The sequence below is a fragment of the Sylvia atricapilla genome, chromosome 26, assembly GCF_009819655.1.
Source record: "Sylvia atricapilla isolate bSylAtr1 chromosome 26, bSylAtr1.pri, whole genome shotgun sequence".
Taxonomy (NCBI): Eukaryota; Metazoa; Chordata; class Aves; order Passeriformes; family Sylviidae; genus Sylvia; species Sylvia atricapilla.
In genome coordinates this window covers 2,700,425-2,727,121 of record NC_089165.1, presented here as the reverse complement: position 1 = coordinate 2,727,121, position 26,697 = coordinate 2,700,425, and the positions used below count along the sequence as shown (strand labels likewise).

Sequence of the window (26,697 nt, the reverse complement as noted above, 5' to 3'; positions counted from 1 at the left end):
TCGCTGTCCGCTGCGCTCCGGGGCTCCTCCATTTTGTGCTGCGGCTGCGGCGCTCCCGCCTCGGTTTCCCCCCGCCTCGCCCCGCGCGCGCGAGTCCAAACCGCGGCCCATGGCGGAGACTCACTCACCGGCCGGGCTGGGCGAGTCTGCGTCCCTGGCTGGGCCTGGCGCCCTCGCTTCGGAGTCTGAAAGCCGGCGGCGGCCGCTGAGCGAGCTGCGCGTGATAGACCTGCGGGCCGAGCTCAGGCACCGGAACTTGGACAGCGGCGGGAACAAGAGCGTCCTCATGGAGCGCCTGAGGAAGGTGAGAGCGGGCGGACGCGCTGGGGCTGCCTCAGGGGTGGGCGTAGCGGCTGCGACCCCGGCCCGGCGGGCACCGCTGAGGAAAATGGCGCCAAAGAGCGGCCGGGCCGCCGGGATCCGTGCGAGCGTTCGGTGCCGCCGGGGCCGGGCCTGCATTGCGCCGTCCCGGGCTCGCCCTGCGCCTGTCGCTGTCACGGAGTGTCACCGAGTGATTCCAGTGCTCGCTGTCTGCCCTGGCACTCGGCCCGAGTATTTGTAGCTTCGTGCACCACAGTTTTCTGCTGTTCTCTGAGTTCCTGGATTTACAGTGCTGTAGGCTCTCTGTCGGGCTTTTTGCTGCGTACTGATGTTTTTCTGGCAAGGCAGCTGTAGCCCGTTCGCTGTATCCTCATCACAACAGTTGTGTGTTAATGGCATGTGGAACCCCTTCTCTGAACTGCTACTTGCTGTTTCCCAGAGCCGAGGTTTTTATTGTCACAACAACTCGTGTGCCTGTGCACAGTCACAAATGCTGTGGGACTGGCTTTTTTTGCTGACTGCTTTCCCGAAACCTTACACCAACATGTTATTGCCTTCTGCGTGCTTTCATTTGTTTATCCAAGTTGCTGATTCATGGTTTGGAATTTTTCAGCCTCTGGTGCCCAGCTCTTAAACTCAACCAAAACGTACAAATGAATTTTTTTAATGTGTGATTTTATATCTGTTTTTCTATTTTGCCCCAATCAGGCTATTGAGGAGGAAGGAGGGAATCCTGATGAAATTCCAATGATTTCGGAAAATATGAAGAAAACTCCAAAAAGAAGCAGCAAAGGTACAGAGCAGTTAGAGATGCTTGCTACCTTATCATCCTTGAGTTTTTCACCAATTTCACTACTGAAATGGTGCCTTCAAAATCTTTTTTTTTTTTATTACTGACACTTTTCCCCACATTAGTGCTCACGTTTCTAGGGATGGGCGATATAATAGTCAACTTCGTAGTCTTCTTTCAGAGAATTTCATGTGATTCAATAAGGCATGAAATGTTGAAGGATCTGTTGATTTGTTTTCAGAGTTCCCTGAAATTTTTTTAAGAATTACCAAGTAACACTGAATCAGTGTACGTAGAAATGCAGAGTTTCTGGCAAGTGCAAAACAAGCTCTGTACTGTTACGCTTTATAGCTAATAGCAGTTGCAGGTTTCTTCCCAGAAGATAAGGTTTTAATCAATTTCTGAAGTCAGATATGTTTTCAAGGCCTTATGCTTGGTTTTTGTAGTAGTGAGACAGTCTTATGTAATCCTTATTTTCAGAAAGTAATTTACTGGTTTTCTAAAATCAGTCAATTAGCACAACTTGATCTTATTTTGTAAGCAAATAGTGTTCAAAAGTTTGCATTGGAGCTGAGCAAAATAACTAATTTAGAAAGAGTATTTTCATTACTAGATTTGGTTTGCACAAAGTGTAAATTTGTGAGGTAAAACTCGACTGTTTTACCAGCTAATTTGTTTGATTTTTGCCATTACATCTGATTTGGGGTGATGGTGCAACTCTTGCAGGCTAAAATGTGAATTCTTGACCAGATAGAGGGCAAATGTCACAACTCTGGGTGAAAGAGATCTTTGGAATCCTATGTATTTTCAAGTCTCAGAAAAACACCTGATGTCTATTACAGCACTTCTAGTGTTGGGATGGAAATAGATTAAATGTTCCTCTTGGCTCCTAAACCCCTCTCACTTTTGTAACGTGCTTGTAGTTTTTGAGGAAAATAAAATCCATTAAAGATTAAACAGCTGCTTAGCTCAGAGTTTGAGGAGCTGCTCTTTGGTGCTGAAGCTGGTGTAGTGTTTTCAGTCATGCCAGCTGAGATAATTCACATCCATCTAGTGGACAGAGCACTGCAGTAACACTCACAGGTAGAGTGGGGTTTGTTTTTTTTTTTTTTTTCATTATTTTGTCTTGTATTTTGTTTGGTTGGAGTTTTTTTTCCTCTTCTAGTAAATGTCTGAAAAGAAACGAAAGGTTGAGGTAATAAATTGCTGCAATCTGAGCTGAGCCAAATGTTCTGGGGAGGTCACAGAGCTTGAGCTCCTGCCAGGTGTTGTTTGTGTGGCATGTTTGTCACTTACTGGGGGAGTAACAAACAGCTGTGAGAAACAGGGGAAAAACTGAAGGGAACACCAACTCTGGTGGAAAAGTAAAGCTGGAATGGCACAATTATAATTCCTGTTTTCATTCTAATGATGATAATGTCGTTAGGACGTAGGCCAGACGAAGAGGGAGTGGAAGACAACGGCCTGGAGGAGGATTCTGGAGATGGGCAGGTACAGGGGGCTGGGTTTGGAGGGGGCTGATGGCAGATGGCTCTCAAGTCACCCTGACTGTGACATGTGCTTTTTTTCTTTTCACAGGACGATATTGAAGCAAGTTTCGATAACTTGCAGGATATTGACATGATGGATATTAGTGTGTTAGATGAAGCTGAAATAGATAATGGCAATGCAGTAGATTGTGGAGATGATTACAGTGCCCATAATATTCTTGACTCGCTGTCTGATAGTAAAGAAAATGCTGATGCAGAAGTGAAAGAACTTCCAGATCAGCCTACTGAGTATGCTGTAGGTAACTTGGAGGCTTCCCCACAGTTTTCAGAAATTAAAGAAGAATCAAGAGAAATACCAATAGTGATGGTATGCATCTCTTATGTGTGCGGAATCAGAGTTTTCTTTTTAAAACTTATTTATTTATAAATTAAATAGCAAAATGGTGGCTAAAGAGTACTTGGGAAAATCTGGGACTGTACTGGTTCTTATGGTTGTTGCTCAATGAGTCTTAATTTTTAAAATACGTAAATGCTGTTTGTACACGTGATTGTATTCATAGCAGTTTACAGAGCATTTGTTTGTGATCATGCTTTGAACTCTTCTTCACCTTATTAATTATATATATTATTCCTATTTTTAGATCTTTATTGTAGAGGACATATGAGGCCTACAAATAATGTAGCTTTTTTTCTCAATGGAGCAACACCATTCATGAAATTATATTCAAGGTTATTTTTCTGCTAAGTTAGGGTCTTGAAGTTACTCAGTTGCTGAAAGTATTTTTATGTTGTCTTTCTGTGTTCATCTGGCTGTTGACATTGGGCAAGATGATAATCCCTTTTCCCAAAATCAAGTGTTTTACCTCCTAAAATGTACAACAAAGTATTTGGAAAAGTTACTTCTGCCTCATCTAATGGGGGACTAGTGCTCTTAGTTGTGTGTCCACATTGACTTGAGGTTCTAAAGTTGTGTAGTTCTTTTCCAAAGTTGCAGAAATAAGCTTGGCCCTCTATTCCCAGGCATATCCTTGTCCTACACAAATCAAATGGAAATACTCAGAAAAAGGGGGGGGGGTTGAGTGAGTAAATGTCTTGAGGCCAGGTTAGCTCCTATGAGCTGCTTTTATCAGTGAAAGAAGTAATTATCAAGACCTGTAGGTTTTTTGGCTGTGTGTTGTTGCTGTAAGTGACAGGGATACAAATCAGAGAAATTTTGCTGTTGGAATCCCCATACTTAAAGATCTTTGTGATCTGACCATCATAGCTAGGAGTTAATAAAATAAGTTTATTCAGTCAGTGGGGATCAGGACAAGTCCTAGGAGTTATCACTCAGTCTTTACCATTATTGGTTACTTTGGATACTGGATGTGTTTGCTGGATAACAGCTGTCAGTGCAAATACAAGTCTTCAGTTTCTCATTCAGGTTTCACTCACAATATTCTTTCATAGATAACAAGATGTCTCCCATTTATTTTTTAAAGGTAGAGTTTGAAGATGTTGGGAACAGTTTAGATGCTTCTTCATCAGATTTAACCGTAATAAAGGTAAATGGTAGCCAGTTTTTCTTTACAAACAAAGCATAAAATATGCTATATAATATTGTATATTGGAACTGTGCGTACAGTGGGTGCATTCTTACTTTGCAAAGAGTAGGAGTTAATGCCTTTTAATTTATTCATAAAAACAAAGACTTTATATCAGCTCACATATATATGTGCATATATATATATTTATTTATGATTTATGTGTCATACTGAGTTTGGTGGTAGATTGGATTCCTTTCATCTCGTATAAATACCAGCTCAGTGCCTTACATTGTGTTTAACTCCACTAAAAATGTCCAAATCCCACGGTGAGAAGAAAGCTGGAACTGTCCATTCCTGAAATGCTGGCCTTGTTTCCAGGTGATTCCTGGTAGGTTAAGAACACCAGCTCCAGGTGAAGCTGGTGTTTCTGTTGATCCTAGATGCAAAAAGGAGACTTTAAAAAATACAGGTTACAGAAGAGTAACATGAAGATAAGCTTTCCTCTGTGCTACTTACATTCATTATTTACCCATGTGAATGTGTACCATGTATTCAGCAGGTGGCTGAATTTGAGAGGTGTTAAAGTTCTCACAGACTTCGTGGAACTATGAGGATGTTAAAAACTCAAGCCTTCTGAGAAATTTGTTTAGAGTTAAATGTTTTCAAAGTTAAAATAGCGTGAATTATAGTAATGCTTTAACTAAATACTCTCCTGTAATGAGTGGTTAAGAGATGTCACTCAGAATAGCATCTTACTTATGAAATAGTGATATTTCTCCTTTTTAAAATCTTTTTCACTACAGGAACTTGAAGAGTTACCATTGGAGCCAGGTACTGTTTGCTTTTGTTTGGTTACTTTGATTTTTTATGAAGAAAATCCTGGGCATTTAAACAGTTTCATTCTTCATTTAGGCTTTTTGCGTCCCTGTTTGGTTTATATGGTTCTTTTTTTTAAATGCATTACTGTAGTGTACGTTATTATGGTGGAAAATCCAGGTCATGCAGGGTCATAGAGATTGGAAACCCAGTCATATCACCAGATCTGTGAATAACCACCCTTGGAAAATGTGTTTAATACCATGAAATGGTTCCCTAGAACTGTTACTGCAGAGTGAAGTTAAGGAACGAGCCTTAAAGATGTAAAGGTTCTGAAAACAGATCTTGTGATATCACACTGTACAGTGGTTCTGTGAATTAATATAAATCCAGGAGTGTAGGCAGTGCAGAGCTCTGGTGCAGAACAGAAATTAAAGTGACTGGACTTCAGAAGAAGGAACACGCTGCCATCACAGGAATTTGCTACAGATCCCACTCGCTTTCTGGACTGCAAACACACACAGAACCACCAGAAGATGCCCAGTTCTCATGTTGGACTGTCTCTGCTAAAGGAACTTCACAGAAATTTGGAAAATTGAACTCTCAGTGCCTTGATACGTTCAGTTAAGCATCTCGGACTCTGGAAGCTAACTAGAGAAGAAACAGAGCTGAACGATTTGCTGAAGAATATGAAGGCTGAGCCCGAAGTTTTTTGTTAAATCTGTGGGGGCATTTTTCTTGCCTGTTGAGGTGGTAGGGCTGATTTGGCAGTGTGTGAGAGAGCAGTTAGCGTGGTAGGCGTAACACTGTGTACACTAGGGTTTTCCAATCTCTGTGTAGCTTAGCAGTTCTCTTGGTGTTAGTGTGGCAGCCATTGCCAGTTCCACATTTGTGATTGCTGTATTTCCCTGGTGATTAAATCTTGTGCCATTCTATTCCTGTTAAATCCGTAGAAAATGAGAAAATACTCGACATTTTGGGGGAAACTTGTAAATCTGAGCTACTTAACGAAGAACCTCCCGAAGCGGAGCGGCCGCGTGCGCAGGAAGCCAGTAACGCGGGGCCAGGCAAGAGGCTGGCTGAGGAAGAGGACGCTCTCGCTGCCGCTCAGCTGGAGGAAGATGCTTTAGCTTTGGACAGCAAATCGGCCCAAGCTTTGGCAAGGAAGGAAGCAAAGCGTTTAGTGGTAGCAAAAGGGGAGACAAGTGAACAGAGCCCCGAGGAAGAGGCCCCGGACTCTGAAGGTGTAGTGGTAGAGACCCTAAGCGATCAGAGTAGCAAACGCTCCCAAGGCCTGGAAGCCTCTAGTGGGGAGACAGCGGAGAAAGGCGCAGGTGCCGAAGCCAGAGATAGCAAAGAAGATGGCAAGAGAGCAGAAGACAAAGCTAATTCTGAGGAATCTTCCCCTGCCACTAAAGAGTCCTCAGCCAGTGAGGGCGGTGATCAGAAAAAGAGGTTTGTTTTTTCTCCGTTCTAGACCAGATGCTATCTTTTATCATTGGTCCTTAAGTGATGCGAATAAGCTGTTTCCTTCAATTGGCCTCCGAGACTGATGAAATTGTAGCCTATTCCTAAAGGTCTCTTTTATTTCTCCATGTATAGATGTATTTTTTTTTTCTTTAAGAGCAGTGGGTTTGATTTCTTTTCCTTCCTCAACCTTCAAAAGGTTGTTTTCCCAAATTACACTTATTCCTGTCATCTGCAAACAGAATTGTCCGTTTAGGGGTACAAATCCCTATTTCCTGTCACTCTTCTAGAAATATGCCAATAATAGTTGTTATTTTGGAACTAATTTACTGGTAGGTATCCAATTTTAGTTGTGCTGTCTAGAATTAATATTCTTTTTGCATGTGATTTCTTGAATAATGTGGTGTTTTGTCTTTAGCCCTGTTGAAGACAAAGATACAAAGGCAGTCGCAAAAGATGAGAAAGGTAGGTGTATGTTTGGGGTTTTTTGGTTTTTTTTATGTACACAGAACCTGGAGTAAAAAGGAAGATTTATTTCAGTGAATTCTCAATGCAGTTGTTACACATCCCTTCAAAATGTATCTTTAAAATATCAGTTTCTTGTAACTTCTGTAGCGCTGTTAACAGAGTTGAGTTTGTTTTAAATAAGGAGTCTTTCTTGTGAATTAACATTGGATACTTTATAATTCTCCTAAAAGGGTTTGAAGTACAGGAAATCTGTAGCTACAGACTCATTAAGGCCGTTCAAATGCACATTCACTATGGATTTCATATGTTCATTTTTGCAGGCTGCAGTGTGTAGCCTGCAATTTGATTTTAAGAATGAATGGAAGAGGCAGAATTAAAATTGCAGTGGAAGAGTTTTGTGAAGGAATAATATAGGGGGTTTGGGACTCTTAATTTTGTGTTGCTGCATTTGTATTTTACATGGTATTTTATATTTTGCTTTTTCTGTGCCCCAGGCCGTGTGGGAAGTGGTTCTGGCAGAAATTTGTGGGTTAGTGGACTTTCCTCCTCTACTAGAGCTACAGATTTGAAGAATCTGTTCAGCAAGTATGGAAAGGTACATAGTGGATATGTAAATTAACAAACAATTCTATCAGTTTAAAAGACTGAACTTAAATTTAGCTTATTTTCCCCTAATGAATGCCCCTGGGCAGACTGAGTTCTTAACTTTGTGTTGTTTGGAAACTGTATCTGAAAGGAGCACAGTTCAATAAAGAAGATTGAAAGGGAAGGGTGAGAGCAGAGATGGAGTTTGCAAAATCTGTGCAGATACCTGTGAAAATGAGGCAATTCTTTACAGGAGAGACTGGTAGATCATCATGTAGTAGTCTAATAATGTCTTGAGTGTCCAGCAATAGTTAATGCTGTTTTAAATAATTCTATTTCTAGGGATATTCTCTGGAGAAATCCAGTCTCTGAGGGCACGCTTGCACTTGTTTTGCAGTGCCTGCTAGGATACAAGAGCAGGAGCTGTGGAAGGGAACTCTTTGTGACCATCTCTCCTTCTGCCAAAAGCTTTTCTGAATGTAATATTAAAAGTTTATGTCACTAAGTGCCACTGCCTGTCAGAGATTGTAGTCTGTGGGCACAGATAGTCTGTAAGGAAAGAGAAGGTGGTAGTAGTTTTGTTTATTCGATTTTGTTTTGGTTTTTACTATACCACTCTCCCTTCTCTGTATATATCTCCCTTAAGCTCCTGACCTGCTCAGCAATTTGAAGATGAATTTTCTGAGCTGCATTATTGAAGATATCCATGCTTGTGACAGGGGATTGATTGAACTGAATGGCTTTTAAAAGTCCTTTCCCATCCAAACTGTTCTAAGAAATGATGATTAAGTTAGAATTTATTTAGGAATGGGCCAACAAACACAGAATATTTTTGTTTTTTCCCAAAGGTGGTTGGTGCAAAAGTGGTGACAAATGCTCGCAGTCCTGGCGCTCGCTGCTATGGCTTTGTGACAATGTCAACATCTGAGGAGGCCACCAAGTGTATTAATCACCTCCACAGAACAGAGCTGCATGGTAAAATGATTTCTGTGGAAAAGGTAAGTGGCAGTTATTTCATGGCAGTGTAATCAAAAGCATGCAATTTAAATCTCTTGTCTCTGACTGTGTGAATATTTCTGGCTGAATTTCTAGGCAAAAAATGAACCAGCAGGAAAAAAGCCTTCGGACAAAAAGGAAGGTGAAACAAGGAAGGAAAAAGACAGGCACCATTCTGCAGAGTCCAAATCTGAGAAGTAAAGTGTTGTTTTGTTGTATTTTTTGATCTTTAAACCACTCATTTCAAATATAGCCAGGTGAACAAGTTGAACAGTAACTAATAAATCTTGATTTAGTATTTCATCCTGCATTTGAAATAGGAATAATACTTGGAAAGTTGATGTTGGTTGATGTTTTACAGTAGTAAGGGCATCTTAACTGATCCTCTGTTCAGAAGTACAAAGCTCTTTAGCGTTAGTATAAAAACTTGTTAGCTGTATCAGGAGATACTATACCAAATTATTGTTAGCTAAACCATTATTTTTACCAGTCATTTGTCCTCTGATCTGACTTTGTTGGACTCTTTTTTTAACTGACAAATATGTCTAGATTCAGTCTCTCTTTCTGGTAGACTGAGTGTGTGGTTAGTGAGTGATGCTTCCAACATTGGGTTTTCAAGTGCTTTGTTGCTTTTGAAAGAGGCATTTTGCTTTCCTGCCTTTTGTAGGTCTGTTGGTATTAAGAAGGAGGAGAAGAGCGAGAAAAAAGATGATGCTAAGAAATCAGAAAAAGATGAAAAAGAAGGCAAAGAAAAGGATGAACAGAAGACTGGATCTTCTGATAGATCCAGGGCAAGCAAATCAGGTGATGCTGGCTGTCTTTCAGAAATGTTTTCAAGGATACCTGTATATCATTAGATGTGATTGATAATTCAGTGAAAAGAAGCTTACTTAGTAAAACTGACCCAAGCATCAAAAAAACACCTTGAAAATTTTGACTTCAATTTCTAATAGTGTAGAACAGAGTTCCCATAATTTTCATGGAACTGTGACTGGATTTAGACCTAATATTGTGTGTGGTTGTGACCTTTTTGTGGGCTGCTTTTTTTTTTTTTTTTTTTTTAACTGTGGAAAAGAATGTATTTTGTGGACAGGAGAAAAAAATTAAATTTGTGTTCTTTTAGCTGTCATTCCTGCCAGACAATACTGCTGTAATTTTATGACAAATTTACTGCCCATCCTCAAGTTGGCCAAATCTTGGCAAGCGATTTAAATCATGAATAAGACCCGTATGTTATGAAAAACTTCATTAAAACAACTTTTTTGCTATTTAGTATCTTCACAGTTTTGAATCTTGCAAGAATTGTTGAATGTCTTTTGTACCATTTATTTTTTGCTCTACTTTATTTTCTAGCAAGTCGAGGAACTGAAAGGACAGTGGTAATGGATAAATCTAAAGGAGAGCCAGTTATTAGTGTGAAAACCTCTGCATCAAAAGAGAGGGTAAGGCCAACCTCCAGAGAAGCTTTTGTATAAAAATAGGTGTCAAATAGATTTATGTGCTCAGAGATGAAGGATTTTAGTCTTGCTTATTGGTAAAATTATCTTTTTATCACTTTCTGAAAAGCATCAGGGTGTTAATGATGTGGCAGAGGGGAAGTGCTTCTGTATCACCTTTTTTATACTTTTTACTGCTGACCTAGTGGAAGAATTCACTTTTTCACGTGCATTGCAATATGAAAATGGTGTTAGGATGATGTGTTTCCCTGAGCTTGGAACGTTCCTGGTGTGTGTTGTTTGAAATCAGTGCAAGTCAGGTTGTGTTCCCCTAGTATTTATTTGTAACATTTAGAAGTTGTGGTCAAATTCTGGGTACTTTTCCCTGGAATTCCACTGTTGTTTACCTCTGGGGCAAAGTAGGGTAGCCTGTTTTCTTCAGGTTGACCTAGTTGTAGGTTTTTGCCTCGGAGTTTTAGGTGGAAATGCGGCGTGTTCAGCTCATGTGTTGTTCTGATTCATCTCAGAGCACAAAAAGCCAGGACCGCAAATCGGAGAGCAAGGAGAAGCAGGATATTTTATCCTTTGATAAAATCAAGGAGCAGCGGGAACGGGAACGACAGAGGCAGAGGGAGAGAGAAATCAGGGAAACGGAGAGGCGCCGGTGAGTTCCCAGTTCCCTCTGAACCTTACATGGCATTTTTCACTCCCTTACCTGGTTTGTGTTTTGAACAGGCTTCAAAGCAGTGCTGTGCTGACCCTCCAACAGGGATATCTCAGATTGATTTCATGCTAATTACTGCTAGGACAAACATAGTGCCAAGTCATGGAGGCTTTTACTGCTGAAATCAGTGTTCTCATGAAACTTCTGTAGGTGCCTTCAGGCTTTGTGTTCCACTTGACCGGATTTGAATTTCCTTGATCTTTTTCCCCAGGAGCTTGTAAATACTTTTTGTATGTCAGATTTCTGTCTTAGGACATGCTGTGTCTCTAAAAGCTTCCTCAGACCTGACTTAAGAGTAGATACTGTGTTACTTATGCAGAATTCTCACCTTTGCTTCTGTCATCTGTATGGAGTTTTTTGTTTCCCCCTAAGCTGTTACTTAATTGGGAAGAAAGGGGAGAACATAGGAACTTCTTTTTTTAAAAAAAGCAAAACCAAACAAGAAACCCCACCCAAAACAAAGAAGCAGCAAAGCTTGGACTGAAGACTCTCAATTAAAAACCAAGTGTTTCTTTTCAATTAGAGAGAGAGAGAGGAGAGACCGGGAGCAGCGCCTGGCGGCCATTCACGAGCGGGATGAGAGACAGAGGCTCCAGAGGGAGAGGGAGAGACTGGAATTCCAACGGCAGCGCCTGGACAGAGAGCGCTTGGAGAGGGAGAGATTGGAGAGGGAAAGGATGCACATAGAGCAGGAAAGGAGACGGGAACAGGAGAGAATCCAGAGGGAGAGGGAAGAGCTGCGACGCCAGCAGGAGCAGCTGCGCTATGAGCAGGAGCGGAGATCTGCCATGAGGAGGCCTTATGATCCTGACAGCAGGTGAGGAGCAGGGCAGGGGAGCTCCAAACTCCTCAGCCACATCCCCTCCGGGAGCCTGTGGAAACGGGGAGCACTCTGCATCAGGCAGTTGTGGGAGCTCACAGCTGAAAGACTCCTTACATGCTGCTTTTAACAGTAATAGCAATTTGAAGAAGCGCAAATGCTGTGCTTGTACACTTGTAAGCACTGTTCTGCTCTACTCTTATTTCCCAAAGAGGGATGACCAAGAGTAGTAACTTGTATGTATCAACTCTGAGTGGTACTGGGGAAGATACTCATTCTCTTCTGATGTCAGCATGTGCTGAAATTAGGGTGGTTTTGTTAAACCAACTTTTTTCTGAAACCACAATGTGACTCCTGCTTAACACACATACATTTTTAATTATTGGGTTGAGTGAGGTTTGAGAGAGCAGGAGAGGGGAGCTGTTTGTGGGACTGCTGCTGACGTGGCCCCGTGTGCAGGCGGGATGACCCGTACTGGCCCGAGGCGAAGCGGCTGGCGCTGGATGACCGCTACCACTCGGACTTCGGCCGGCAGGATCGCTTCCACGACTTCGACCACAGGGACCGCGGCCGCTACCAGGACCACTGCCTGGACAGGTGGGCAAGGCACTGCCTCTTCTTCCTCTGCCTTCAGCGAAATTTGGTGTTGTCTTACAGCTTGAATGGTGTCAGCCGAGTACAAGAAATCACTCTTGTGCATTTCTCATGTTTAATTCCACACGTGCTTGTGATCCTCTGTTTCCATGGATTAGTGACAGAAAGAAGCTGCATAAAATTATTATCCAAGTCCTAACCAGGTCTACCATGATGCAGCTGTTGGAGATAGAACAGCTTCTCTCCAGGTGTATGGAAGTCTACTTTCTGAACCCCAAAAATTTAGCCATTTCCTTTTGCTGTAAAAGTTTCCCTCTTTCCATCTTTGGAGCCCACCTAATGCAGGTTTTTAGCGCCACAGAATGGAAAAATATTTTCTGCGTGGTGCCATTGAGACTTCTGTTTGCTCTCAGAGCATCCCTGGTGAAAACTGTACTGTTTGTTTTTGCTTGTAACTCATTTCAGACACTGGTAGATTCCCTCAATATTCTCCCTTGGTGTCACTGAGTTCCTGGCCATCCTCAGTGGTTCCTTTTTACCCAGCATACAGTGATAGGTGTTATTTGATCTCTTCTTATGCTGTGAAACAAGAACTCTTTCAAGTTATCTTGCCACTGAACGTTAGCATCCAGATGTACAGCCTAATGAAGATTAACTTTCCACGTGTTATTTCATGCAGACATTGGAATTGTAATTTCTGTGTTGATTCAACTGAAACTTTTCTGTTCCAGGAGAGACTGTTCAAGGGGAATTCCAGATCGAGATGGGCAGGTACGTTACAACCAAATTACTGCTTTAGTTAAAAACCAAAACAAGCTGACCCCAAAACCTTTTTGCTTTGGGCACAGTGTGCACACAGCATGAACACAATTTTCAGCTCTGATGTTTAAATAGAACTAATTTTGTGTGCTAATGAGCATAAAGTAAATTATTAGGTTACCTGCTTGCTGGGGTGGTAGCCTCAGATACAGGCAAGGGGAAACCTCTGTGTGATGGGACCATTTGTTCAGGCTGGTATGTGGCACTAAAAGCTTTTTGGTGACCATCTTAGGTGTTAAAAGAGAGCTTCTGTATTTACTTAGCAGGCAAAGGGTGCCTTCTCTCACGTTTATTTAAATAAAATAACTGGTGCCATAATAAAACAGGGCTGTAGAAGAACAGGTATGAAAATCAATGCCACAATGAGATTTAAAACCTTTCATTTCTGAAGAGAGGTAAGGAGTAGGCAGATATTCTATGTAAAAATTAAAAATCTGAAGCCAAGAATGTAAGCCTTTAAAAAACTTTACCAAACAAAAAAGAGCTCTCCCACCAGTGAACAGTGTGGGATCCATGTCAGTCAACAAAATAAATGCCTGGAATGAACCTGTAAAAAAACACGACGGTTTTTTCTGACAGCTCACAGAAAAACAACATCCAAAAAGCTGAATTTTTGCAATCCTGGAAGAAACCTTGTGTTGTTTCACACGTGTGTGTCCTGTTTGCCTTGCAGCACTACCCGGACGAGCGGCACGGGGGCCCTGAGCGGCACTCCCGGGACAGCTGGGGGGGCTACGGCTCCGACAGGAGGATGAGTGAGGGAAGAGGGATCCCCCCACAAACCCGGTGAGTGCCTGGCGCATCAGGGAAGTCACTGGGGGCTCTTAACACTTCCTCTGTGAACCTTTGAAGGGTGACAGCAGTAAGCAGCTTGACAAGTATGAATCCTCTCTCCAGATCTTGGAGCATCTGGAGGAGCAGGGAGTTGCCACATGTAGTTCCCACATGCCTTGGGAGAGTGAAACTGTAGTGAGGAAAGAGCTGCTCAGCTCAGCTCCTGACTGTGGTTCTCCTGTAAATAACTTTGATTTCTACAGATGGAGAGTCAGTCTTCCTACAGATGAGATTTACTGATGTCTCAGTAAGGACTACACGAGTCTCATTCATGGCCAGTGGTCAGGTTTTAAAGGAAATTGAGTGAGAAGTCTCTGCAGTGGTGGGGGTAGAGAACTTGGACTCAGCTGGAACCACAGTGGTTTCTCTTTAAGCCAGTTAATCAAGCTGGGCATAGTCCAGCTGCATAATTTTCAGACAGAGGAGTGGCAGCCAATGAATTGATCTGTGCCAAAGTACTTCAGTCCTTTGCAATATCCATGATGTCTCTGGATCAAAAAAGACAACTTCTGTTATGTGAAGGATGCTGTTCAGCAAGTGTCTCTCATTGTTTCTCTTTGACCAGTTCTGATTGCAGTGATTGGGTGGCTCCAGCTCCAGCTTGATTAACCATTTAACACACTTTGGCATGGGGTATGGTGTTTGGCTTTACCCTGTGCTGCTCAGTGGGTAGGGGACATACCTAGAAGATGTTCTTTTATTTTTTTAAGAGATGGACGTGACTGGGGAGATCATGGTCGAAAGTTAGAGGGGCATCAAGATCGGTCATGGCAGGGAAATGTGGATGGAGGAGTGATGGGACGGGATCATGAGAGATGGCAAGGTACACTTGCTGCTTACCAGTGTGATCGTGGTTTTTTTCTGTCAATTACTGCTGCTGAACCTTCTAGTGGTAGTTAAATTACTGAGAAAGCAAATGAAATTCTGGGAACGAGGTGACATTTTTATTAGGGAAACACAAAAGCCTGTATTTTTCTTTTTTCTCTCTCTTTTTTTTTTTTTTTCCCCTTTTTTTTCTCTTTTTGTATCAGGTGGTGATAGAAGCATGCCTGGTCAGTCAGGACCAGGCCATGGGATGACTCGAGGAGGGACATCAGGGTAAGAAACTCTGTCAGAATGCTCATAATGCTTTTATACAAACACCTTTAAGCCTGGATTGGGAGGGGAAAAAAAACAACCAACCCAACAAATTCAGGAAACCTCTTTCAGAGTATACACTTCCCTGGGCAGTATCCAATGTGTGTGGCATTGTTTGCAGGCGTGGAGGCTTCACCCCAGCCGGGAGCCAGGGCCAGGTGCTGCAGGGCAGTGGGATCCCAGGTGTGTTTGCAGGCCCGGAGAGGACAAACAGGCTGAGTGAGCCCCGCTTCAGCCGCCGCTACTGACGGCGCTCGCTGTACATAGGTGTATTTTTATTACTGCCACCCAACAGTGGTCGTGAGTTTTATTAACCCAGGGTCACCTTGAGTTTGTGATTCTAAACACAAAACACACAAAAAAAAAAAAAAAAAAAAGGCAAGACTGCTGCTGCACTGTAGCCACATACTGTGTCAACTTGGTTTGGGGTTTGTTGGTTTTGTTTTGGGGTTTTTTTTGGTTGTTGTTTTTTGGGGTGGGTTTTCTTTTTTTTCCGTTTGTAATGAACATGGTGTTGGTCAAACATCACTTTTAAGTTTCTGTAAGTGAAACATTCCATTTTTCAAAAATAATAAAATTGGTTTATGGCTACTATTTTCTTGTTTCTGGAGTCTTTGGCAACCTCATGATAGATTTAAAAGTCATTAAAGAGACAGTCTGCTTTTAGCAGTGTGGGGTTTGAAGAGAAGTGATAGATCTGTGACACTTAGGATGTGGAGGGGCCTGGCAGACTCTGCCTGTCTTTATTTCCTTTGTGCCATTAAGTTTAAATATTCTTGCTGCATTTCCATTTTAGTTTTCTGTCATTATGGGAATAGAAAGGAGGAGGAAGGAAAAGGAGGAAGAGGGAAATCTGGGAGAAAGGGGGAAGGAGAGAGAGGAGGAAGAAGAAGGAAGGAGGCCTGAAAAGTAGAATCTAGTACAGTCTAGGGGTCAGTGCTTACACCTCCCTCTGATGCTGATTTTCTGCTCTCCTCATTGCTTTGCATCTTCAGCATGAAAGCCAAACATTAAAATACTCCCAGGGTCAGAAGTCACATCATCTTCCCCCTCAGCAGCCCCTGGGGACCACAGGTGGGGCAGAGAGTGCCCCACACCCCCCTGGGGCACAGAGGGGATGCTCAGGGGAAGGAGGATGCAGGAGAGACAAACAGATGTCCCCTGGGGTCGTGCTCACAGGTTTGGGGTGATGTCACAGTGCTGGAGCCTCTCAGTCACAAATTTGAATTCCTCCTCTTCCCTATGGCCCATCTTTCTTTCTTCCATCCATCTTTCTTCCCCTATGTTTTAATTCCTCTCTTTAAAAAAACTTACTCTTACACATACTGAAAAATAATATTTATATAATAACTGAGGGTTACTTCCAAATAACCCTCTTCATCCACTATATTACTACACCCAGAATTTTAGAAGGGAAGGAATTCTGAATACAGATATATATATATATATATATATATCTTAAACATACAAATATAACTTTTGTATATACATATAAAAAATTAAACCTAAAGGCCTTGAAAATGTAAGAAAATAGGTTCTATAAGACGGAAATAGAGATTTCTGTATTTATTTTTTCCTGTCTCTTTAAAAAATGAGATTTTGGATCGATGTAAATCGCTGCTGGTGCCGAGGGTGAGCAACTGCACGGGCCTGAGGGCTCCTAGCGCCGCCTCTGGGAAAAGGTGGGACTGCAGGGCAGAAACACAGGAACGGTGACAGCGGGGAGACCGTGGTGTACCCTGGCATGGTGACATTGGGGACTTGCTGCTGTCCCCAGCAGAGTGACATTGGGGGCTCACTGCTGTCCCCTGGCATGGTGACATTGGAGAGTTTCTGCTGTCTGCAGCACACTGGCATCAGGGGCTCACTGCTGTCCCCAGCACAGTGATTCTGGGGACTCACTGCTGTCCCTGTACAGTGACATTGGGGATTCAATAGTGTCCCTGGCACAGTGGCACTGGGGACTTGTTGCTGTCCCCTGGCAAATAAAAATGGAGCTAGAGACAAGGAACAAGCAGAGCTCCTGACCCAAGCTGCAATGGTTGCAGTTGCACAGGTGAAGATCTCAAAGCAGGAGCCCCAAGGGACAGAGGTGCACAGGGGTGACAGCAAATGGTTGTGGTGGCTCTGGGGACCTGAGTGCAGGTGGAGTGGGGTAGTGAGGGCTGAAGATTGCACAAGAGCTGTGGGGTCTGTGATGTGTGGAGTTGTGGGCTGCTGGGGGAAGATGCCACCATGAGCATGGTGGCTCTGGATGGCCCTCAGAGGGTGCCACACCCAAGGTGGTGGGCTTGGCCAGATGTCAATTTTGGTCACACTCAAGAAGGCGTTGCAGGCTGGAAGTCCAAGTTGGCCACCTCATACATAGCAGGGCAGACCCAAAGTCACTGGCACCACACCCAGGATGGTGGACAGACACACTCAAGATGAAGGGATGCAGTGGCCATCATCCCAAACTCAAACTAGCAGCTGTGCCCACGTGCCATCACACACCCATGTGTCTTGGGGACAATTGAGAGGTAGCCCCCAGGAGTCCAAGGCCAGCCAGAGCCACCCATCAGTCCTGGCAGCTTTTGTCTGAGAGAAATCCTCCAGCATTCACACTTTAGGGGATGCAATCCCCCTCTGGACCCACATCAGGATCCTGCCTCCTCAAATTTCACACATCCCTGTGTGGGAATTAGAAAAAACCAGAAAACTTTCATAGTGTAGCTGTAGGCCTAAAGCTAAAAGGATCCAAGAATAAGGACACAGAACAATAAGACTGGTTTTGTGTAGAGTAGATCTCCCACACAAGATCTGCAAGGACTGAGGGCCAGTCATTATTTTCAGCTATTACCTTCACCTCAGAGGGTTTCCCATCACAGAGGACACTGAGACGTCCTCACAAAAAGACAGAACTGTTTATTGTCATCCAGACATTGTGTGAAGAACCCATTGTGTCATCTACAGATACAAAACCTCAGAAAGATGGATATTCTCACATACCCAAATAACTCATGGAAAAAATAATCATCACACAGACTCTGGCCATGATTCTGAGCCACTCTGCTGTCCTGGAGATTGACAGATCCCAGAAGAGCAGATGAACTTCAAATTCTGGCCGATACAGAAGTTCTGCTGCCTCCTTCCATTCCAACACCACCATTCCTGCCTTGCTGTTGGAGTCCACGTGGTCACCCTTCTGCTGCCACATTCCTCAGCAATGGTTTATCCACAAAATGCCCCCAAAACTCCAGAGGGGTCCACCAAAAACCAGTCGTGGTGTAAAGGCAGGAAGGAGTCGTCCCAGGAGCAGAAAATCACCAGTGTGGTTATTCCCTAAGGGATCCCAGCAGGATCCACAGGGACCCAAGAGACATCCAGAACTTGACAGAACAAAAGAGTTGGAGAACAGGAAACAACACAAAAAAATTCTTTTGCTGAAGAGCAGGATTCCACACAGGAAGGAGTGTGGGGTTGGTTTGGGTTTTTTGGGAAACTCACCCATATTCATTCCCATCCATTTATAGAGGTCTAACATTAAAAAAAAAAAAAGCAACAAAGCTGGTTGCCCCTTGGATATCTACATACTGTGAGTGTATCACTTGTCACAGGGTTAACAAAATTGTTTCACTGCCCTGGAACATCACCACAAAGAGATTTCAGAATTATTTTTAACAGCTCACAGCACGACCCAGAAATTTAAGCCTTGGAAAAACAAAATTTTTCCTTTATTTATATTGCACCTGTTTCACAAAGAGCTACATGGCAGAAGTTCCTTCTGCTGCGAAATGCTGCATCAGAAAAATATGGGTTTAAACACAGATTAGAAAGGAAAACTGAGCTTTGGGAATCATGAGTTGACCCCAAAATACCAAAACTATTTTTACAAATCACTGTGCACTTACAAAGCCTAAGTCTTGCCTCAAATTTATTTAGCATTCAGTTATTTAAAAACCACAAGCATTTTACCAGATGATAAAGATACTCTTACCACCACTAAAATTGAACCTGCAGGGGGAATATTTTTAAGCTCTCTTGACAGAGCACCAAATACTCTTTGGAACTACAACAGAACACCCACGTGGAGTGGGGAGAGACTGGGTTTCTTATTTCCACAACTACTGCTACTATTTCCACAAGGACTGCTTGGGGAAGAACTTTTTCAATGTTGTGATGTATTTATGTGTAAAAAAAATACACAGTGGGAATCAAAATATCTCAAGGGACTCCAGTGCCTGTGTTCTAACCCTGGTTGCAGCATTTGTGTGTGAGGCATCACCCACAGCAAAACATCCACCCAACTCCTCACCAGTGGCCATTATGACACTCGCAAAGCTTCCTGCAAGGAATAAACCCAAACCAAGCCCCTTGGCTTTGATTTAATAACAGGGTCATTGTACACAGTTGTGCAGATTTTGCCCTCTTTATTCCAGTGTTTCTGTACTTTCTACAGACAGAGTCAAACACACCACTCATTTACAAACCAGCTTAAAACAAACATCTCACTTGGCCAAACAAAAATCTTGCACAGGTCCAAGATTAAAATGTTTATTACAGCAGTGTCAGGAAGTTCCTTTCCCTGAATGTGGGCAATATTGCTTAAGGACTGGGATTTGGGATCCAGCAAAACCACCCTGTGCAACCAACTCTAATTCTAATTGCACCTTGTGCCACACCCGACCATCCCCACTGCCACACACCTGGGCTGGAGCTGCAGGAACTCTCCAGGGAAGGGATTCACTCCCTGGGCCCTAAATGAACCCATTATCCTCATGGGATATCCTCACCTTGGGCCAGTCCCTGCAAGCACAGGAGTTTTGTTTCAGAGACAAGAGTGAAGCCACGGGCCCAGACTGGAATTTGGGACAGTTCTGAACAGGAAACCCTCATCTGCTGCCAAGACTACAGAAAAAGCTGAGCTTAAAACCTGCCATGGTAAGTGTGCAGGGCAAACTTACCCTGAAAACACATGCCAGAAAGGGTTTGGTTATGTTCTTTAAAAGGAAACTGATCTGAACATATTTAATAAAGCCTCTGATCTGGTTTTTATTTACTCCCCACAGCAGCAGACACAGCAGAGGATGGACAGATTAGCCCAGAGCATGCCTGAACATCTCTGGGGCTTCCACTGCCACTTTTTACTATTTTACACCCTGTGATGTAGAGAATTATCTCCACTTTCCAAAAGGAAAACTGAGGCACAAAGACCACAATTCAATTCATTTGCAGGAATTTGTCACAGCCAGCTCCCTTTGAAAGCAGCTGGAGAACTTCTGCCCCTCTCAAAGATCTCAGCCTGAATCTCTCATCTTCAAATTAGTCTCTCAGTCAGCACCATCCAAATCCAGAGTCCACCAAATCCTTGTTACTTGTAGGTAAAAGCATTGAAATGCTGGGAAGTGAGCCCTAGAAACACACATTTGGCACTTTCCCCATGTTAAAAAGAAATAATTATACATACATTAATACTGGAACAGGCAAAAGAAATTTCATCTGAAGGAAAGATTTCCTCATGACCTTGTTCATCTGGGTTTAGGGACAGATTTATTTAGTTTTTCTACCAAAAGCCCAAGTTCTCCTAGCATGAACAGACTGAACTCCAGTCAAAGCAAGAAGTTCTGCTCACACACAGCAGCAGCATTTTTAACCCATTTCTGAAGTTTCAGAAGGACCATTTCCACTTTTGGACTCTCTGGTGGAAGGCTATTCATGTAACTACCACCCCAGCAGCCAAAAGAATAAGATCAGCTTTGATTTTGCACTTAAAAATAAATTCTTTATTATCCAGAAAGGAGCCAAATCATCATCTCACATCATGGAAATGGTCATTTGTAAAGCAATAAATAAGAGGAGTGTTCTGTGCCACTCCCTGAATGTTGTCACTGGTGTCTGGTACCTCTCTGGTTAAAAGCATAAAACTTATGCTATCAAAGTCTCACTGTACAACAGTCTGGGAAGGAAAGAAGCCCCTAAAATCTTTTGCTAAAGCAACGACAGAAAAATCTGATTCAGTGAAACTCAAGTTCCAAGCTGGGTTTCACTTCATTCCAAGGAATTTCATTCAAAGGAATGAAAGCCAAGTTTCATCCCTTCCACGCACAAATGCAGTACCTGACACACACAATCACCTTGTCTAGAATTTATACTGAATCAGCTCTTAACCATAAATTATCTATTTACTGCTGATTCAAGCAATTTTTCTTTCATTTCCTATTCGAGCCAGGGGAGTTGCAGGAACAGCACAGGATACAAAATTTAACTTTTTCCAGCAGGAAGTGGATGTCAGGCTAGATCCACACAGCTACTCCAACAGCAATAATTAAGAAATTTTAAAAACCCAAACAATTAGGGGCTAAAAAGATTTAAGAAGCAATCAATAATGACGATTGTTCAAATCATTGCATTCAAAATATATGAATCATATAAGAGAGCATAACTTATGCATAAAACTGAGAACAAAGCACCTTTCACCTTTCAATTTCTAAAGCAACAAAACAGTTTTGAAAGAACAGGTGGGAAGGAAGTAAAAAAATAAAATTGTATTATTCCAAACATTTTTATTTGTGAAGGAGTTTCCTGCATGGCCAAGGGACAGCAATGTCTGGAGTTACAGGACTACATGATTCAAAAAACAATGATGGTTTTAAGTTGGGCTTGGTTGTTCTCTGCCATGACCAATGATTTGGAGAACTGTGTTTTTCTGTGCCTGAAGCAGTTCTGGGAGAGATTGATCCTTCCACACTGCCTGCTCCTCCAGAAACACTTCTGGTTTGTCATCCAGGACTGAAGGCAGAGGCACAAGAGTTGTGAATATCCACAAGAAGTTCCACAGATGCTGGAGATGAACTCGAGTTTACCTGCCTGCACTGATCCACCTCAGCCAATCCTCCTCAGACAAATGCTGATAAGCACAAGTACCCTTTGCTTTCACTTCTTTCTGAAAGCTTCATTAAAAGTATCATTGAACCGTTATTAGAGAACAAGTTAAAGGTGACATTACCAGCATGGAAACAAGATACTGGCCAGAATTCAGCTGCCAAGAGAACAACGAGCTGGCAGACTCTGAAAGGAGCAGTGACAGATGTTCCACTCAGCAGTGACACCTGCCCCTCCCCAGAATCTGCTCTCTGCGTTTGGTTCCAGTTTCAGGTCTGGCTGTTCCAGGTTTAAAGCTCTGCCCAGCAGCAGCTGCAGGTCCTGCACCACTCCCCTTCCACAAGCACCTGCCCTGCTGCCAAACCTGCACACTTCAATGGCTTTGTGACATTCATGGATGTACTGAAAGTTTTCTGATAATGCTGGGGACACTTTGATATCACAGTCTGTACCTGTCTGCCAGGATGCTAAATATCAAACCGATTGAGGTTGTAGGATGTGGGATAGTTCTGCCTGCTGTACTGGAAGTGGTCTGTGAGGACATTGCTGCGGCCGTACTGAAAGTCTCCGTGCTGGGCAAAGGCTGTGAGTCCATTCTGGGACTTCTCCGGAGCGTTCCGGTGCCGTTCCAAGTTCACCAGGTCTCCAGTGGTGACTGGGAGCAGCTGCTGCTTCTTTGCCTCTTGGTTTGCATCATATTTTGTCTGGGGAAGGAAGGAAGGAAGTTTTTCACAGAATTGTTTAGGTTGGGGAAGTCTGAGATCATTGAGCCCAACCTGTGACCCATCCACAGCTTGTCCCCAGCCCAGAGCACTGAGTGTCACCTCCAGACCTTCCCTGGACACCTCCAGGGATGGAGACACCAAACTTCCCTGGCAGCCCCTGCCAAAGCCTGACAACACTTCAGTGAAGGTAAATTTTCTTAGACATCACCTGAGATACCACCTAGACATATTCACATACCCAGAAAAAAGCAGACAGTTCTACAGCCACATCACTTTTTTTGTTAGAGTCTTAAAATGTCAGTGGCTTCTAATAAAATCTCACTCCTCTCACGTACCAAACCAACAAGCTGATCTTTTGCTCAAGAGGTTTTGAGTTAGTTCCCTATCTTCCCCTTTTCGAGAAAAGCTGAAGATCCAAATTTCATTTTGTGAGAGGCCCAGCAGCTGATGTGACCCAAGTTCCTTCACCTGGGCCACGCTCATCCCTCCTCTGCAGTGTCTGTTTTCCCTCAAGTAGCTCTTAACTCGTACAAAAAAGAATTCAGAGCTACTGGACTGCTTCAGCTGTGCCTCCTGGATGAATAAACACAGCAGTGCCTCACCTTGTTGTACAAGAAGACCCCGAGGATGGCTGTCATCATGCCCAGGACGTTGGTGCTGGTGACGGGGTTGCGCAGCATGATCAGGGACACGGTGATCACCATGATTCTCTTGGTGGCGTTGGCCACTGAGTAACTCAGGGGGCTGATCAGGTTAAGGATACTGAAGGCAATGACGTTCTGGGCAAAATTACAGAATCCACTGATTATAAGCAGCATCAAGGTCCAGGACCAATGAGACATCGTGCTCTGTTGGCAAAGCAAACAGCAGGAGAAAAAAATTATCTCGGGTTTCAGGTAACAACACAAACATAGCCTGAGGCACTTTTTGCCTGCCATTGGAGGGAGGAATGTCTGCACTGAGCTCCAAAGAGGCCTCCAAGCACTTTGCTTTATGCAACTCCCAGCTCAGAGAAACCAGAGGAGGACATTCCCCACACGTTCTGGGAGCGTTTGTTCCTGTCTCCAGCTCCTGAAATTTCTGCTGTCCCATAAACTGCCTCTCCTAACCCTGACAGGAATTCTCACAATAAACACGCTGTTAACTCATGTGAAACAATTTGCAGGTGTTTCCCAACACTTCCTTCCACACTGACAAGAACTACACTGAAACACCTCAGGGCACTTTTCTCCTTGGGTGCTGGAGTTTGTTTGTCATTTATTTGTTTTGCTCTTTTCTTTCCTAATAGCAAACAGTTCTCCAAACACAGCACTTACCAAGTCATTCTCTACCAAGAAGGAAGAAAGATCCACCAGGACCCACGTTGGGATCATGAAGAACACAGCGTGGCAGCCGAGGATGTTCAGCAACCGCAGATGATGGATTCGGGAATCTCTCAAGACCTGACAAGAGCCACGATTGAACAGCAGTCAGGGAACAGAAACTGCTCTAGGGGACAGGCAAGCTAGGAAAATAAGAGTTTTCTTATTCTTACAGTAAGAAAAACTGATGTTTCTTTGAAAAACAATGTTTTTTTGAGTGGTGGCTCTTAGTATCAACAAGATATTAGTGCTAAAATTAATATTAACAGCTTTACAAAACAGAAACCATTTTGTAACTAAATAAAGCTAAACCACATGCTTTAATTTTGTTTCTGTGGTTTCAAGGAGTGCCTGGCATTGACAGTGACTTCTTTAGCACAGAGGAACGATTTGATAGAGCAAGATACATTAAAAGCTTTCAATGAACTGTTGAATTTAAGCACTATTGAACTGCCATCAGAAAAAAAAAATCCATATTGAGGCTAAAGAAAGGGCTCAGGACAAACTCAGTGTAACATCTTCAACAGGTAGGAAGAGCTGCAGTGAACACACACACAAAATAACAACCATCCCTCTGGGCTCGTCTGACTGCAAAACCAATAAAAAAAATACATTTCTGGACTGGAAGTTACAGCCTGTCCTGCTGAAGGGTGACAGCAGCAGCACTGGGAACTGAGCTGGTACCTTCTTCGAGAAGATGTTCTGGAGTGAAAAGCAGAGAGTAGCAGCAAGTGCACTGATGAGTCCCCACATGTCAAAGGAGAGCTCTGTGACCGTGGCCAGCAGGACACCAGTGATGATGGGGATCAGGGACAGGTACACCTGGAGCAGGGACACAGGGGTAAATTGCATCTGCTAAGAGTTTCCAACTGAGTTTACACATCCTGCTGATTTAGGGATCAACCATTTTAATATTGTAGTTCAAGGAAATTTAACTACAGTAGACATGGACAACTCCACTGCATCACACAGCATCACCCTGGTCATTGTTTAGGTGTGTTTTACACTCCAAATAAAAGGAAAAGAGATTTTTAAAATCTGCATCACCTAATTCCAGTCAGGAAATCCACCCAAAGCCTGAACTCTGCTGCCCCCAGCCAGCAAAGCACCCCCCAAGCACCGCCAAGGAAAGAAACCTCAGCAAACCTGTCCGCACCTTCGTCGTCTGCTTTTCCTTCATGATGATCCGTGACAGCAGAACCACCCAGATCGGCATCGTGGCTTTCACTGGGGATGGGAAGAAAACCTCGGTGGGGACCTGAGGCTTGGGACAACTCCATCACCCACCACGAGCAGAGGGATGGAGCTCAGCCCAGGACGGGTCCTTCTTCCCTCCCTCTCACAGTCCTGGGCACTTGTAGAGACTGGACCTTGGTGCTCTGGGCACCCACCGGGGCACTGCTCCTGGAGCTGGTGCCAGCACAGACTGGGGATGGGGACACTGCTCTGGGTGGGTCCTGGGACACTGCACTGGGCACACAAGGGACACACACGGTGGGTATAGGGACACTGCACTGGGCACACAAGGGACACAGTGGGTACTGGGATACCTCACTGGACACCTGTATGAGCACACGGTGGGTCCTGGGACAGCGCACTGAGCACACAAGGGACACACACAGTGGGTACTGGGACAGTGCACTGGGCACACAAGGGACACACACAGTGGGTATAGGGACACTGCACTGGGCACACAAGGGACACACACGGTGGGTATAGGGACACTGCACCAGGTTCCCGTACGAGCACAAACCGGCCTTCAGATCACCCCACCGGGCACGAACCCAAGCTGACCCCAGGACACTCCCCCAGGGCACCTCCTTACGAGCACAGCCGGCGCTGCAGCATCCCCCCGGGCACCCGCAGCGCTCACCTGTGTGCGCGTAGGACACGGGGACCCGCCAGAGCGAGACGTGCGCGGACACGGAGGCGAAGTACTTGCCGAAGGCGAGCGGGAGGATGTAGCGGGGGTAGGCGCGGGGCGGCAGCTGCGCGGGGCCGGCGGGCGGGACGCGCCAGGCGCGGAGCAGCGGCGGCAGGAGCCCGCACAGCCCCAGGATGTGGAACAGCGAGACGGTGACGGGCCGCGGGAAGCCGCCCAGCAGCAGCTTGTTGACCACGTTGCCGCCGGCGCTCAGCCCGTACCAGGCGAGGCACAGCGCCGACACCCGCGCCCCTTCCCGCAGCGCCGGCCCGCGGCCGCCCCGCGCCGCCCCGGCCCCGGCCCCGGCCCCGGCCCCGGCCCCGCCCGGAGCCGCCAGCGGCGCCGCCATCGCTCCGCTGCCGAACGTCACCGCGGCCGCCAGCGCGTCGCTTCCTGGGGCGGGGCGGGCGGGGAGCCGCGGAGGGCTCGGAGCGTCACTTCCTCCGCCCGGCACGGCCCCGGTACAACCCCGGGACGGCCCCGGTACGGCCCCGGTACAACCCCGGCACGGCCCCGGGCTGTCCCCGGTACGGCCCCGGGACGGCCCCGGTACAGCCCCGGTACGGCCCCGGGCTGTCCCCGGGACGGCCCCGGGACGGCCCCGGGCTGTCCCCGGCACGGTCCCGCACGGCCCCGGGCTGGTCCCGCACGGCTCCGGCACGGCCCCGGTACAACCCCGGTACAGCCCCGGCACGGCTCCGGGCTGGTCCCGCACGGCCCCGCACAGCTCCAGCCCGTGTCCCCGCACCCCTCGGGGCCGGTCCCGCCGTGTCCCCGGGACTCGGGCCGCCGTCCGGGGAAGGCAGAGCCGCCTCCAGGGCTCGGCAGCAGCGGCCCGTGGCCAGCGGAGGCAGGGCAGGGCCGGAGCGAAGGTCACGGGCTCGGAGGCACCGAGACGAGCGCTGCCGACCTTTAAAACTAAGGCGAGGAAGGCGTAGCGCCGGCCGGGGTAAAGGATGGGTGAGTACCTGGCAGGCAGGAGGGGTTGTAGAGCCCGCTTCAT

The 26,697-nt window shown here is 45.0% G+C and overlaps 2 protein-coding genes across 3 annotated transcripts; one reads left to right on the top strand and one right to left on the bottom strand.

Moving 5' to 3' along the window:
* Positions 1 to 16: 16 nt before the first annotated feature.
* On the top strand, positions 17 to 15,417 carry LOC136371845 (scaffold attachment factor B1-like). Of its 2 annotated transcripts, XM_066336150.1 has the most exons (21): positions 95 to 304; positions 1,030 to 1,114; positions 2,538 to 2,602; positions 2,690 to 2,968; positions 4,083 to 4,145; positions 4,931 to 4,958; positions 5,897 to 6,398; positions 6,829 to 6,875; positions 7,373 to 7,473; positions 8,312 to 8,461; positions 8,556 to 8,656; positions 9,127 to 9,263; positions 9,813 to 9,901; positions 10,423 to 10,559; positions 11,143 to 11,436; positions 11,899 to 12,036; positions 12,765 to 12,804; positions 13,526 to 13,638; positions 14,397 to 14,509; positions 14,718 to 14,784; positions 14,945 to 15,417. In XM_066336150.1, exons 1-21 carry the CDS (start codon positions 110 to 112, stop codon positions 15,069 to 15,071), a joined length of 2,871 nt encoding a protein of 956 aa, XP_066192247.1. In that variant the 5' UTR covers positions 95 to 109; the 3' UTR covers positions 15,072 to 15,417. The 2 variants fall into 2 exon arrangements, 1 of the variants encoding a protein (XP_066192247.1); XR_010745412.1 differs by lacking the exon at positions 14,397 to 14,509 and having other exon boundaries at positions 17 to 304; positions 14,945 to 15,016.
* A 5,928-nt stretch (positions 15,418 to 21,345) lies between these two features.
* Positions 21,346 to 26,043, bottom strand: SLC35E1 (solute carrier family 35 member E1). The gene is made up of 6 exons (XM_066336431.1): positions 25,644 to 26,043; positions 24,927 to 24,997; positions 24,455 to 24,592; positions 23,726 to 23,851; positions 23,012 to 23,257; positions 21,346 to 22,388 (listed from the first exon to the last, which is right to left on the bottom strand). Exons 1-6 carry the CDS (start codon positions 26,041 to 26,043, stop codon positions 22,152 to 22,154), a joined length of 1,218 nt encoding a protein of 405 aa, XP_066192528.1. The 3' UTR covers positions 21,346 to 22,151.
* Positions 26,044 to 26,697: the final 654 nt, after the last annotated feature.